The 13,598-nt window shown below is 41.4% G+C and overlaps 1 protein-coding gene across 2 annotated transcripts; it reads right to left on the bottom strand.

Annotated features, from left to right (window-relative positions):
• Positions 1-378: 378 nt before the first annotated feature.
• TMEM41B (transmembrane protein 41B) lies at positions 379-11,453 on the bottom strand. 2 transcript variants are annotated; one of them, XM_015631964.3, is made up of 7 exons: positions 11,196-11,453; positions 9,427-9,544; positions 8,273-8,401; positions 6,543-6,636; positions 5,718-5,822; positions 3,796-3,934; positions 379-3,344 (listed from the first exon to the last, which is right to left on the bottom strand). In XM_015631964.3, exons 1-7 carry the CDS (start codon positions 11,281-11,283, stop codon positions 3,175-3,177), a joined length of 843 nt encoding a protein of 280 aa, XP_015487450.1. In that variant the 5' UTR covers positions 11,284-11,453; the 3' UTR covers positions 379-3,174. The 2 variants fall into 2 exon arrangements, with proteins under 2 accessions (XP_015487450.1, XP_033370927.1); XM_033515036.1 differs by lacking the exon at positions 11,196-11,453 and adding an exon at positions 10,287-11,018.
• Positions 11,454-13,598: the final 2,145 nt, after the last annotated feature.

Below are 13,598 nucleotides of genomic sequence, written 5' to 3'. Positions count from 1 at the left end.
TGACTTTGCATAACAGTATCATCAACTAACAAAAGCTTTGCATTTTTGACTTTTACTTCTTCTATCTCACCCTTTCAGCAGTTTTCTATACAAGGCAAAAAAAGCATTTCATAAATTGGCCTCAACAGAATAATACAGGAAGGTGAAATAAGCTGAAATAACTCTGGCACAGGGCTCTTCCATATGGGATTAATGCAAAAAAAATGCATTTTATGCAAACAGATGTATTTGAAGAGACAGAAGTTAGACCTGGTTGCCTTCCAACGCAAATCAAACTTTTCAAAACTACTGTTGTATGTGAGAAATTAATTTCAGAGAGTCAAATTTACCTACTTATTTTGAAATGAAGGTAGAAATAGAATTAATCTCATCAACAGATGTAATCAGATCAGTTTTAATTTTTAATCAGTAACTAAAAATATCATTTAAGAAGAACTCGCCCCTTTTAAACAGGTTAATAAAAAATTAGGCTTAGTGGGAAATTCGGCATGCTTCATCACACTCAAAAAATACAGTGTTTCAGATTTTATATAACAGCTTTATTATCAAATGACAAGAGACACTTAGTAATGATGTCATGCAGGTATCAAAAAAAAAAAAAAAATCCAAAAGATAAACAGGTCATCTAACAGCTCAGAATCCCTTGCAAATACAAAACAAAGCTACCTCTTTCTGATGTCCTGATGTTTCATGGTAGCCACTGTTTTTCTGTCAAAATGTTATGACTATCTCTTGGATCACTTGCAGGATTCCCTAAAGGAAAGAGTAAGCTGGTACAGTACCCCATAGCACAGTGCTGTTTTTTTGCTTTCCACAAGGCTTGCCTTATTCTGCACAACCCTCAGAAGTCCTCAAAGGTTAGGAAAGCACCTCAGGCTGCTGGCAGCTGAAGATAAACACAGAAGGGATGGGTTAAAAAAAAAATGCTAATGCCTATTTTGAACCTTTTTAAGGTCTTAAGGCTTTTAGTTATTGTGAAGGGAAGCCAGTCTTATGGCTGAAACACAACAGGTTTTCAGTAACAAAGCCTGATCCCATCTCCACAGTGAAACAGGACTCAATGAAAATGTCAAGTGATAGCACAAGTCACGTTAGATTGAGTTCAGCTCCTTCTTTAGTGACAAGGTTGTATCAAAACATTGGCTTTAAACAGCATGGGAGGGATTTTACTACAGCTTCTGTTACTGACCAGGAATTGAGACAAATTTTGAGAAAAGCCACTAGAAAATAAGTAGCAAGTAATTTATTCTGAGAGTTCATCTGCATGAAAAGTTAACTCTGCAGAAAAGTAGGCTGTAAATCTACAGCAGCTTCACACTCAGTAATCCAGGGGACACTTGCTCACATGGCTCAGTTCACATCCAAATTTACTATGGAATAAATCCCCTGGGTACAGGAGCTCTGGAAATTACAATGGCAGCAATAAAAGTAATCTGTTCAGTTTAAAATGCCAAAGTACACTTTTACAGTAAATTCTAAATAACAAAAGAATTGCTGAAGCTGAATGATCTTGCAATAAACTTGAAAAAAGAACTGATATAAATTCCTTTATATACTTAGGTAAAAAATATCATTTACTGTGCAGCCTGGATTTAAATAAAAGACAAATGGTGTACCAATAATATTTACTATATATTTACAAGTAATACTGTGATGAAACGAAGCAGTCAATTAACATTATGTTACAAAAATTAATAAACCCTTTAAAGGTAGCAGTCAGTACCTTTTACATATCACATTCATGAACTGTTCGCTTACATCTCGAAGATCTATGATATGATCATGAGTTAACACAAGGACACAGACTAATAAACCCTGGGAACTGGGGCACATGCTGATGTGTTGAGTCCCTTTTCAGCAAGACACTGCAGGGGCATCAGCTTAAAGCACATGAGCAGCACTGGTTTCAGTCAGATAAAGCACCAATGTGCTCCCCAGTTCCTCACTGACCAGGGCCTTGTTTGATGAGATTCCACTGACAACACAACAAAGTACCACAGCTGGAAGCGCAGGGGGAGGTATCTTGTACCTTACTGAGAGAATACATAAACTGCTACTGAAGGTGAGTCATGGCTGGTTGCCCATTGCCTTGGGCACTGCCTTGGCAGACAATGGAACCCCAATTTTTATATACACGGACACAAGAGCCTGCTGTTCCATGGTGCTCTGAATGTTTTTTGGGATCAGCTGTTTCATAGGAACTGCACCAGTTTGTGGACCTGACATTTCTTTCAGCTAATCAAGCTGCAATGAGAAATTTTATACTCTTTACATATTGCTTCAGAAATGGTAATATTATACAGTGCTTAAGCATTTCTGTATCACTTGAGAAAGTTGCAAGTTTTATATAAACATACCATCACTTTCTTAAGTTGGCAGGATAAATCTATGCGAGTGAAATATTGGCAAAATAATCAACATTGAAGAAATGAAAATTAGAACTTAAAAATTCATCAGCTAGCCAAGATAAGCATTCTAAGCTGCTCCCTCCCTTCCTATATCCACTCCCAGAATAAAACTTTACAGGGACCAAGAGGGAATGATGTGACACTCTGCCTTTGTTAATTCAGTAAGTAAAGCATATGTAGGTTCAAGTATTTAATTCCATACAGCACTAATAAATAGAAGTAAACAACCAGAACGAGAATAACATCGTAGTTAAAGTACTGCAAAGAATCTTTGTTTCTGAGTGAGCACCGTTATTATTTTGAAACTTCCCAAGGCAAAAAAGAAGGGAATATTGTTAGTGAGAAATGCACTCAGACCAGATCACATGCAAGCCTACAGAGAATGTTACAAAGTTGGACTGAATAGTTCAGGGTTTTTTTCCTGCAAGTGTTAGAAAGCATCACTTGTAGTTTATGTCTACATCACAATTTTTGCTCTGCATGTAACCAGAGCAAAATGTTACATCTGTGTTCTGACTTCCCTCACCCTGAGGACCACACACACACCCTCCCAAAGTAAAACACTGGTGTTTGGTTACAAAACTATAAGCAGTACATTTCTGAACACATTTCCTTCAGTTTAAGGCCATGTGTTCATTTAAAGACATTCTTATCAATCACAAGCCTCCCCTTTAATTGCTTAAGATCCAATAGAAAAGCAAATATACAAATATCGGAAGTGCTGATCCTGAGATGAAGTATGGGAAATTCTGGTCCAGTTTGATCCTTATTCAAACTTCTGTTTCAGTTTCTTCTGGAAGAGAGCTGGTAGGATGGAGAGGATGGCTAGAATCATGAGAACAAAAACAGAGTTCCAGGAAACAGCTTCCCCTGCTGTTGTAAGCTGGTACAGCGTTGTTCCTGCCTTAATGGCTACAAAAGACGGTGGTGCTACACCTGAAACAAGGAAAGGATGAAAAAACAGCTTGTTAGAGTAAAAAACCTTTAAAAATTAGTCATCCAAATTTTAACATCAGAATGTTGAGATTTTGTTGTCTTGAACCTTTTTTTTTAAAGTGGGCTGTAAATGCAGAATTCAAAGATAAAAAACCTTTATCCAAAGAAGTAGTTTTAAGCCATTAGTATTTTTCATGCAAACTCAAATACAGGAGACTAAGCAAAAAATCTCTGCTCTTTAGACTCTGCAGATTTCAAGTTCTCTTTATGAAATGATTTTTCATAAAGGAAAAATAATGAACTTCTTCATAAAGTTCATAAAGGAAAAATACTGGATTGTTTCCTAATCAGATTAAAAAGTATGTGCAAAAGTAAGTCAATTAAAAAAGCCATAGTGTATACCCCTTCTTCTGGCCACCCCAAACTGTAGCTCACAAGCCACAATTCTTACCTAAGAAAGTGCCAATGAAAAACACTTTCAATGGCACATTGATTACAGGAGATGTGATATTGATAAACCAGTTGGGGAGGAAAGGTGTTATTCTCAAAAATATTATGTAGTTAATGAGATGGTCTCTATGTCGTTCAACCTGCCAAGACAAAAACAAACAAAAATTTGGTTAAAAAAATCCCTACCTTGAAAATACACAACCATAGAGGTTTAAAGGTTTTTTTGGGTTTTTTTTTTGTAGACATTTATGTGTGGCAAATATAAAAATCAGTTAAAAACACATGATGTGGGGAAGAATACCCAGTGAATCACCTGTTAAACAGCACTGAGATCAGCCTGGGAATAGCTGTGTGTGGCAGAGCAGTGATGTGTCTGACTGACTCAGCCAGCTCAAGCAACAAAGGAGTCATAGGCAGAGCCACAGCCCAGTCACCACAGCCAGCCTGTCATCCCATTCCTAAAGCTTTTGCAGGAACTAGCAGTGAAGTTTGTTCCTCAGCTTTTTCTGACCTAATTTGTGATCAAGTTTGAAACACAGATACATTCCTCATTTGGAAACTCAGCCAGGTCACAGCTCTGAACTTCACAAGGTGGCTGCTCCCAGCACAGTTCCAAAGCCTGTCTCCCCAGAGGTTACAGTGCCCAGCATTAACATTTACCCAGGGGCAACAACAGCTCCAACTTCCTTCACAGTCTTCACTGTGTTTGCAGGTCTAGCCCAGCTCCTTACACCAATGCTACAACAAAGCCTATTCTCCTTCCAGCCTGTTTCTAGCACATCAGCCCCTTCACACAGCAATGTAACCTTGAGTCACACTGCAATGCCAGCCAAGCATCCACAATTCTGGCTTATCCTGACAGATCTGCACCAAGCTTAAGCCCCAAACAATTGAAAACAAACCTGGTCTGATTGCAATTCCACCCGAAATCTCACATGGCAGCTCACCCCACTCACAGCCCTGTTTCTCAGTTTTAGCCAAGTTTAAATTTAACTGTAACACCAAAATCAGGAGCACCATGAGTTTTTTAAACCTTAACGAAGGACAATATGTAAGTATTGATTAATGCTGCATATAAAATGCCTTAACCTCAATATGTAAGCATGATACAGTCCAATTAACCTGGAAACAGTGAGATATGAGCTGCACATGCAATTTTAAGTCACGTGTTCAGTTCTACTAATGGCAATAATAGTGCCCATTTGCTACACAGAATAGCCTCAAGATTATACTGCAATATTAAGATCTACTTGGGTCAAGAGTCAAAATTATACTATATAATCTAACAAGGCCAATTTTACCAGACACAGCTCTCTATCTTATCTAATGAGGAAGAAGTTTAAAGCATTAAATGACAATACAAAAAATCTTGAATGGAGTACGTGTGCTTCATTCTTGCAAAAAATAAAAATTTGTTTGAATGTTGCAGAGTATCAAAGAAAGACACATAAGGTCAAGTACAACTCACACTGTATTTCTGTACTGCAAAATGAACCTTTAGGTTTATCTCCCAATCTAGACTTGCTGAAATTAATGTCACCAGATACTGTAAGAAAAAGTTTCTAAATGCTCCAACTATAATAACATGTTCAAATTAAGGTTTTTCAATCAGACATATAGCTACAGGTTCCTCCAACAAAAAAACACAAACCCAGCTTTCATTAGTGTTAATGCCTAGAGAGCAATTACTTGAAATTGCCTGAAGCTGGAGAGGTTTCCTATTGACACTAAATAAACCAGGGGGATCAGTTCCAAACACTTCCTAGATAAGAACAACTTTCCCATGGGAAATACCACAAAATTAGGAATACTTCCAGAATCCCTTCTGTGTAACTGGATACATGAGCATAAGACCTCCTAGTTTTCCATGCTATTCCATGTCACATTTTGTACAAGAAGTTCCAGCAGCTCTAGAAACCTTACCTGTTCTGACCATTTTACTGCTTTTTCTGTTAAATATCTGTACACGACGGGACGTCCCACTAGGTATGAGAGCATATAGCAAAATGAAGCTCCAAGTCCTGAGCACTGAAAAAAACCCAGACAACAAATGAGCAGGAACTAATTAACATCAGTCTGCCTGGCTAGAGCAGGTTTCAATGCAGCCCTCCATTAGGGCTCTCCTTCAGCAGTATGTACACATCCCTAAGAATGTTGTTGACACAACACAGTTTATTCCCAAGGCATTTTGATCAATCTCAACACTCAAAGTAGACAACATTGATTACTTATCAGTTAATATTGAGTGCTCCTTCAGTTTTAAGACTTTGAACAGTGAAAGCTTTGCAAATAAGAGGCACAATGCCATTAAAGAAATTCAAACATAGAAACTGAATAGGGTCCTCTGTACCTTCTCAATACTAAGGCTCATTCTGGTTGCATCTTTTCCCATGGCATATTTTAAAGTTAATAACATACATTTCAAATGTTCAACTAAGCTTCTTGCATATTTAAGCCAGTTAAAAAACAGATGCATTTTGCAGTGTGATAATAAAACCAGAGCAATTGTGTTGTGAAATTACAACTGGGTTCTGGCAGATGCTAAACAAATTTAGAGTAAAAGAAACTCTGGCTAATTCACACTCAAATGTCTTCATTATTAAGAAAGCCTGGAGAAACAGCTCAGTGTGAAACTGAAGTGTTTGCCAGTTTCAGACTGATCATTTCCAACAGGAAGCTGTTTAGATGCTTGGTTGTATTCCAAATTGATAGAAAGAAATAAATGCACTCACTGCTTTCCATACTTACCAAACAAACAAGAAATAAGGCCAGTGGGAAGGGATAAAGAAACCCTGACAGGATACTGAGAAATATAGACCCAGGAATAGCAAATGTTTGCAAGCTGGATGCATCTCAGTTAAGGAAAAACACACCTTTTAAAAGCTACACGCTTCTTAATTTTATAAGCAGTCAGGATACATTTTACCATTTGAAAAAGCATAAATAGGCAGGGCCTCTCAAGATCCTTACTTCAAAAAACTTTTTGTGGAGTAGCACAAGAAGCTCCAGCAGAGAGCAATGAGATGTAGATTCGGCACCACACACACGAACAATAAGTTTAAAAGTAATAAAGTAATAACTAAGTAATAAAAGCTGACTACGTTTTTCTCTTTATCTGTGCTACAAGTGCCACAGAGGATTTACTGTGACTTCCATGAAACATGTACTTCTGATTTTACACTGCTGACTAGAGATGTGCAATTTCAGATATTCTCTCTGCGAAGTTCACAGGCCTGTCCTAGCCTATAAGCACAAGTTTCATGGAAGACTGAAATGTATGAAGGCAGCTACTACTTCCTTACAAACAGGCTTGGTGTAATCACTAGCTACAAGAGCTGATCACTAATTTCAGTCAGAAATTTTTTTAAAAGGCAAGAATTACGTTTCTGCAGCATAAGCAAGCAAGCTATTGCACTTAAGGCTTGCTAGGCATACTTGAGACACTGATGCATTTCCCACTTTGGATAGGAAAGTCAGAAACCAAAAAACCCTGCACACTATTTTCCTCAAGTTATATTGACTGAAATATTAAAAAACCCAATAATCTTCCTGAATGCATTACAGCCAGTACAGCTTTTGCTAAGCAAGGTTCAGAGGTAACTGTACCATGCCTGGAAACTGATCAGAGTCTGCTGCTGAGACAGTAAAGGTCATCACATCTAGAACTGCTAGAGCAGCTGAATAAAGAGACTATTTATTTTACTCCTTGTTAATATATAAACTAACATTTTAATTTTCTTCATAAATCTATAATTTGGCAAATATGAAATACTTTTTGTGAAACACTTCACACCCTTTCACTTTTTGTGAAAGAATGAGCTGAAGGATAATTACTAGCAGCACTTCAATGCTGACTCTCCTGAGTTACAAAAGCCTCCTGCATTAAAAGTGTGAAGCAAACCTCTTCTACTTTAAAGGTATTAACCTTTAGTTAAGTGTTCCAGTTAAGAGTGTGTTTAATGATTAATTAATATATCCAGCACTCAGGAAAAAGAAGTCAACAGAGAACATAGGTAGCCTTTGTGTCTCCCTGGACAGAAAATACTTCAGAAATTTGTCTCTCTAAAAGAAAACAGAGATTTGGTTTTGGGAATTTGGGCAGTGCAGAGATGAAAGATGGCTCAAAATACTTCAGAAAAACTGCTAAATATTCTATGAATTACACTTATGTAGAATTTTGAATGTCTCAGGGAAGAGAAGTGCAGTAGTCTCAGTTTTCTTTTAGAACAAACAGTAATTTCAACCTCAAAATTCACTTTATTTTAAAAGTTATCATAACACTAAAGTGAGACCAAGCCTAATACACAGAAATGTTTTTAAATTTCCAAGATTTTAAAATATTTGTGTCTCTTTATAGACACTCTTAGGTATGTTAAACTTCACCCATAACCAATAATTTATCAATTTGCATTTTTCATTTATTTTTTCAGAGAAGCATGAATACATCAAAACTTCCCTTTATATCAGAAAAAGGATACAAAACATATGTGGCAAAATAAGCCACTAACACTTGAACGTAAAATGTGTCCTTGTATTTGGACAAGACTTTTCCCAAAGCCTTTGCATCATCCATATCTCTAGGAACTTTTATACATTCTCTTTCTTCTCTGGAGAGGGAAAAAAAAAAAAAAAAAAACAACCAAAGACCAGGAATGATGGAAATATAATCAAAGAGCATAGTACAATTACTTACTGAATACAAAGATAATTAGATACACTGCATCACTAAATTACAGCTTCAGCAAACAAAACTTGATTATTGTTGCAATAACATTCTCAGATGAACACCTAATATTTACAGTGTGGTTTATATTAGAAAACCCCCAATTTTAGATATTTGCAAGCTGGGTTTTCTATTCAGTACAATGATGTGCTACTTTTCTAGTTTGTTTTTTTTTTTTCTTACCAAGTACTGACCAAAAAGAAAAAATTGCGCAAACCAAACATTGGCAAATGAAAGCAGCCAACCTTTCAGCCAAAACCAACTGCAGCTGCCTCAGTGCTGGGGTCATTCATAATGGTTCAAGTGCAGCAGGAGTGGCAGAACTTCACCTCACAAACAAAATTCTGAGGGCAAAATCTCATGTCACACCTTAATGTGGTGCAACCCTGGGCAGCACACTTGAGTATCTTCGCTTCCTCTGTATCAGGCTGAGCAGGGATGGGCCATTGCAAACTGACCTTGTTGAGCAAGTTAATCAGACAGAAATTTAACTACTAAAAATGAAAAAGAAAGCTGTCAGATAAGCAGGCTTCCACCTGCCTGCCATCCCAACACAAACTGGGTGCAACAAGGTAAAAAAGAAAAGGCAAAGTTTAGCTAGGAAGGAAGAAGGATTTCCCCCTTTGGTGACAGCCTCTACTTTCACCAAGGTACAAGGAAGTTCCACATGAACACAGCCTGAACCAAACACACTCTGGCTCTCAGATGAAGGTGGTTAAGAACCGAGTCAGTTACCACTGATAATGTGCTGGGGGTAACACCTCAAAACACAGGATCTCCACTGTGCAACAGAAACCCTAGATCAAGAACAATTCTCTGAGTTCATGTCATATCCCCATGAAGGCTCCTCTACAATCTGATACTAAAAAGCAAATAAATTGATAAATTAAAGTTGCATAACATACTTACTCACTAAGTTGTGGGAAATTTTTATATACCAGGAACATAAGGAAAGCAGCTGATAAGAAGATGGACACTAAAATAAGAAGTGATGTCCGAGCTGATCCACCTTCTGCAAGAGCTTTCCCTGAAATTAAACATGAAACAAAGTTAGAAAAAAAACTTTCAAACAACTTTCAAGTTTTTACACTGCCAAACATCCCACAGAAGTCACCTTCTATGATCCATAATAATTGAAGCCTCAGTTAATGAATATATTTGTAAAGAGAAAAAACAGAGCTAAACAACGTAAGCCATACATATGTTTTCCTTTTTGCCAGAAAACTGCCAGTCTAATTAACTAGAGATTTAACTTGAAGTTAAATTTCCAGGATGTACAACATAACTTTAAAACCTGCTCATTAACAGATTTTGAGTTTTTTTCCCCTCTAATGAAAGATTACCAGACACAGCCAGTTAGGTGAGACATACTCATTAGGAGGAAACTTACATAAACACACATGCAAGCCTGTGATATAAACATCACAGCTCCTAGTCTTGGGAATTAAACATATTTTACACTCATATGGATATATATACATAAGTGTTTATTAGCCTTTACATCCTTGTGTAGTGGAAGCAATGAGAGTACAGAAAGTGACACAATGACATTCTAGGCCTCTTCTGTATTTTAGATTTTTATCAAAATTACCACATATGTGCCATACATTAACACAAATGAAACTACCCACATAAAGAATTTAAAACTGAAATGAACACCACACTAAGTACTCTCTCTGCATCCACACCGGAGTGTGTATGACTGGATGTGTTAAACCACTCTCTCCTCAGGCATTTTGAGGCTCATCCAGCTTCACACCCAGGGTCACCTGAAGAACACACGAAGAGCCAAGGTTGTGTTTTCCCTCGCAGATGCCGCTGGCACAGCTACAATGCCAACACACAACACTCAAGCGGGTCACGCTGACACCTCACTGTTGTGAAATGCAACGACTGGATGACGAAACCCACGGAGCCGGCTGGGCGAGCTGGCAATTTTATCGGTTTTAAGGTTTTTTAGGTTTCAGGTCAGCGCGACCCCACAGGTGTGCTCTGGGTCAGCCGAGGCCAAAGGCAGCATCCACAAAGCAATTACAACCACAGAATCACAGGACAGTCAGGCTGGAAGGGACCACAGTGGTCATCTGGTCCAATATCCCAACTCAGGCAGGGCCTTCCCAGAGGTCACGGAACAAGACTGGACCCACACGGTTCTTGAGGATCGCCACTGAGGGAGACTCCACACCCTCTCTGGGCAATCTGCTCCACTGCACCGTAACCGTGCTTATTCTGACAACACCTTCTCCAAGGAGCAAAATAAATGACAGATAAATAAACAAATAAACAACTTATAGGGCCAAAAAAGAAAAACACAGCCCACTGCGCTTCCTGCCTCTTCCACTTTCTATACTTCAGGCGTGCCGGTAGTGGAATAACACAAACACACACACACATACACACACAGACACATGGAAACACGCGTGTTCCCTCATGCAGAGAGGAAGGGAAAGGGGTCGGTGCCCCATTTGGGCCCCCGCGGGGCGGGAGGCGCCTCACCCCACACGCACCGTGAGGGGCCTGGCCCGGCCGCCCCAGAGCCCGCGCGGGACGGGGCCGGTGCCCGAGGCGCCGAGAGGCACCGACAGCCGCTCCGGGCACCGTCCCCGGGAACCCGCATCGGGCACCGTCTGATACCAGGGCGAAGTCACCCCGCTCCCGCCTCCCCGAGCCCCCGGCACCTTCCAGAAGCTGACGCTGGTGCCTGGCGCTCTCCGCTGCCGCCGCCGCCTGGCAAGGCCCGCGCTCCGCCACCCTTCGCTGCGCCATGGCTCCGCGACGCCCCGGGGCCCGGCGAGTCAGGGCCGGGGCAGGCCTCGGCGGCACCGGGAGCCGCGGGGAGCAGGAGGCGGGACCGGCAGCACCGGGAACCGCGGGCAGGAGGAGGAGAAGGAGGAGGCGGGACCGGCCGCCCCTCCTCTCCTCACCCCACCGGGTCGCGGCCGCGCTCCCGCCCCCGGCGCCGCACGGCGCATGCGCTTTTCTCGGGGCATTACGGCTTTGCTGTGGTGTGCGGGAGCACGTGTTGGGCTCCGCGTCCTTGAAATGTGGTGGCGAGTGAGTGTCGGTAAATATGGTAACGCCGCCTTTCGGCGTACCCGTGTGGGTATATACGGTAACGGGGATGCGCTCACTGCTGGTAAATACGGTGCGGGGCGGCGGTGTCCCAGCCCGGCTCCTCGGCCCCGGCTGCGGACAGATCACATAAATCACATAAATCACAGGATCAGTTAGGTTGAGAAAGGCCTCTGAGATCATCGAGTCCAACCTATGACCGAACAGCGCCGTGTCAACTCGACCATGGCACTGAGTGCCACGTCCGGTCGTTCCTTAAACACCTCCACGGACGGTGACTCCACCGCGTCCGTGCGCATTCCATTCCATTCCAGTCTAATCACCTTTCCTGTGGAGAAATTCCTCCTGATGTCCAACCTGAACCTCCCCTGGCACACAAGGGGAAGTTCCATAGGCTGTGTCCTCTTGCCCTGTGGCTGGTTGCCTGGCAGAACCCGACCCTCCCTGGCTACATCCTCCTTTCCGGGAATTGCAGAGCGATAAGGTCCTGCCTGAGCCTCCTTTTGTCCAGGCTGAACACCCCCAGCTCCCTCAGCCGCTCCCCACAGGACTTGTGCTCCAGACCCTTCCCCAGCTCTGTTCCCTTCTCCGGACTCGCTCCAGCGCCGATCGTGCCACAGGGCAGCGGGATAAAACCCCTCTCGAGCTCGTTTTCCCTCGGTCATGGCTTTACACCCCCTCAGGGAGCGGGATCTCCCCTCAGGGAGCGGGAGGCGGGAGCCCCTCGGCCCCTCTGGGGCTGGAATAGTGCCGGGCTTCCAGGAAAAGGGGAACCTTATTTCGTTTGTTCCTCCCGTTCGAAAAGAAAGTTTATTTGCCGGGAAGAAGGAAAACTCCTCTATCAGCCCCGGGATTTTCCTCACGTCGGTTCCTGCCAGTAAAAACGTTTGAAATCCAGCAGAAAGCCAAAGGGGTATGTCCCAGTGTTGGCAGATTCCGTGGCGTTCAAACTGAACGTGACCTCGAAGCACCTTTTCCTCTCTAATCTTTTGGCAGCCGAGATCCCTGAACCTTCCAAGTGCCCAGGAAGCACAGAGTGTTACAGGGAGAGATCTCTAGGGTGAACACTTGGAACTCTGCGGACAACACACATTGCATAAGCTTCTGGGCAGACGGCTCAGCTGATGGAGCTACTGTGGTTCCCCCGCGTCTCCTTTCCAGCTGTGTCTGCTGATAAACCTCCAACCTTTCCTCATGGTCTAGAAAGGAAGCTTTTGTGGGAGAGCTGGATACTCAGATTTAACTTCAGCCTCGTTTGTCTGATTACTCCACCTTTATACCATGATTAAACAATTCATCAATTGCTCATACAGGATCCAGCAGATCCGTTGTTTCAGAGCAGTGGTATTTACAGGTTGTATTTCCTGAGATCACAGATCTTTCCGAAGTCGTGAGGAAGATGCAGGTCAGCAGACAGCAGAGCTCTTAAAAGCTTGGCTTTATTGCTATGTGTACAAAATTTGGTGGTGTTACAGTGCAAGTGTCTACAGGAAGTTGATGATTCATTTAAGATCTAAATAGTCTAATATGCTATTACACAAGTGCAGCCCCTGCCAAATCCGGTGGTGGGAAATAATCCAAGCTATAAATTGCGGTCAGATTCCGCATAAAGCTTCAAATCATGAGCAGATTCCATGTGAACCTATAATTTACTCAGAATTTATTTCTTTTAGAATCAAATAATTTAAAATTATTCCATTAAATCATGTAATTAGCTCTTTTAATATTTGAAATTGATAATTTGGGAATTTAGTGCCCTGAGAAGCCGGTTAGGTTTATGAACTTGCTGCTCTGGGCATTGATGCCAGATGAGGGAGTCCTTTGTTTTTTCAAACCCTTTCACTACAAAATTGTACATACTAGCAAAATGGGAATTGCTGACACTGTAGAAAACAGCACTTTCCCCCCTGTTGTAAATGCACGTCATGTTTGTCATCTCTTTTTGGTTATTACTTCTGAAACTACAGGTAAAATTATTCAAACACTGGTACTTCTTTCCTCTCTGACTA

This window comes from Parus major, chromosome 5 (genome assembly GCF_001522545.3).
Source record: "Parus major isolate Abel chromosome 5, Parus_major1.1, whole genome shotgun sequence".
In the NCBI taxonomy this organism is placed as follows: Eukaryota; Metazoa; Chordata; class Aves; order Passeriformes; family Paridae; genus Parus; species Parus major.
Note: the sequence above shows the minus strand (reverse complement) of the source record. Positions and strands in the feature narration are given on the sequence as shown.

Coding starts and splice junctions, on each gene's coding strand:
- TMEM41B (XM_015631964.3), bottom strand. CDS start 11,283: ATGGCGCAGCGAAGGGTGGCGGAGCGCGGGCCTTGCCAGGCGGCGGCG. Junction 5,823..6,542: donor CCTTATTTCTTGTTTGTTTG/GTAAGTATGGAA, acceptor GGTTTTTTTCAG/TGCTCAGGACTTGGAGCTTC. Junction 3,345..3,795: donor TTTCATTGGCACTTTCTTAG/GTAAGAATTGTG, acceptor TCCTTGTTTCAG/GTGTAGCACCACCGTCTTTT.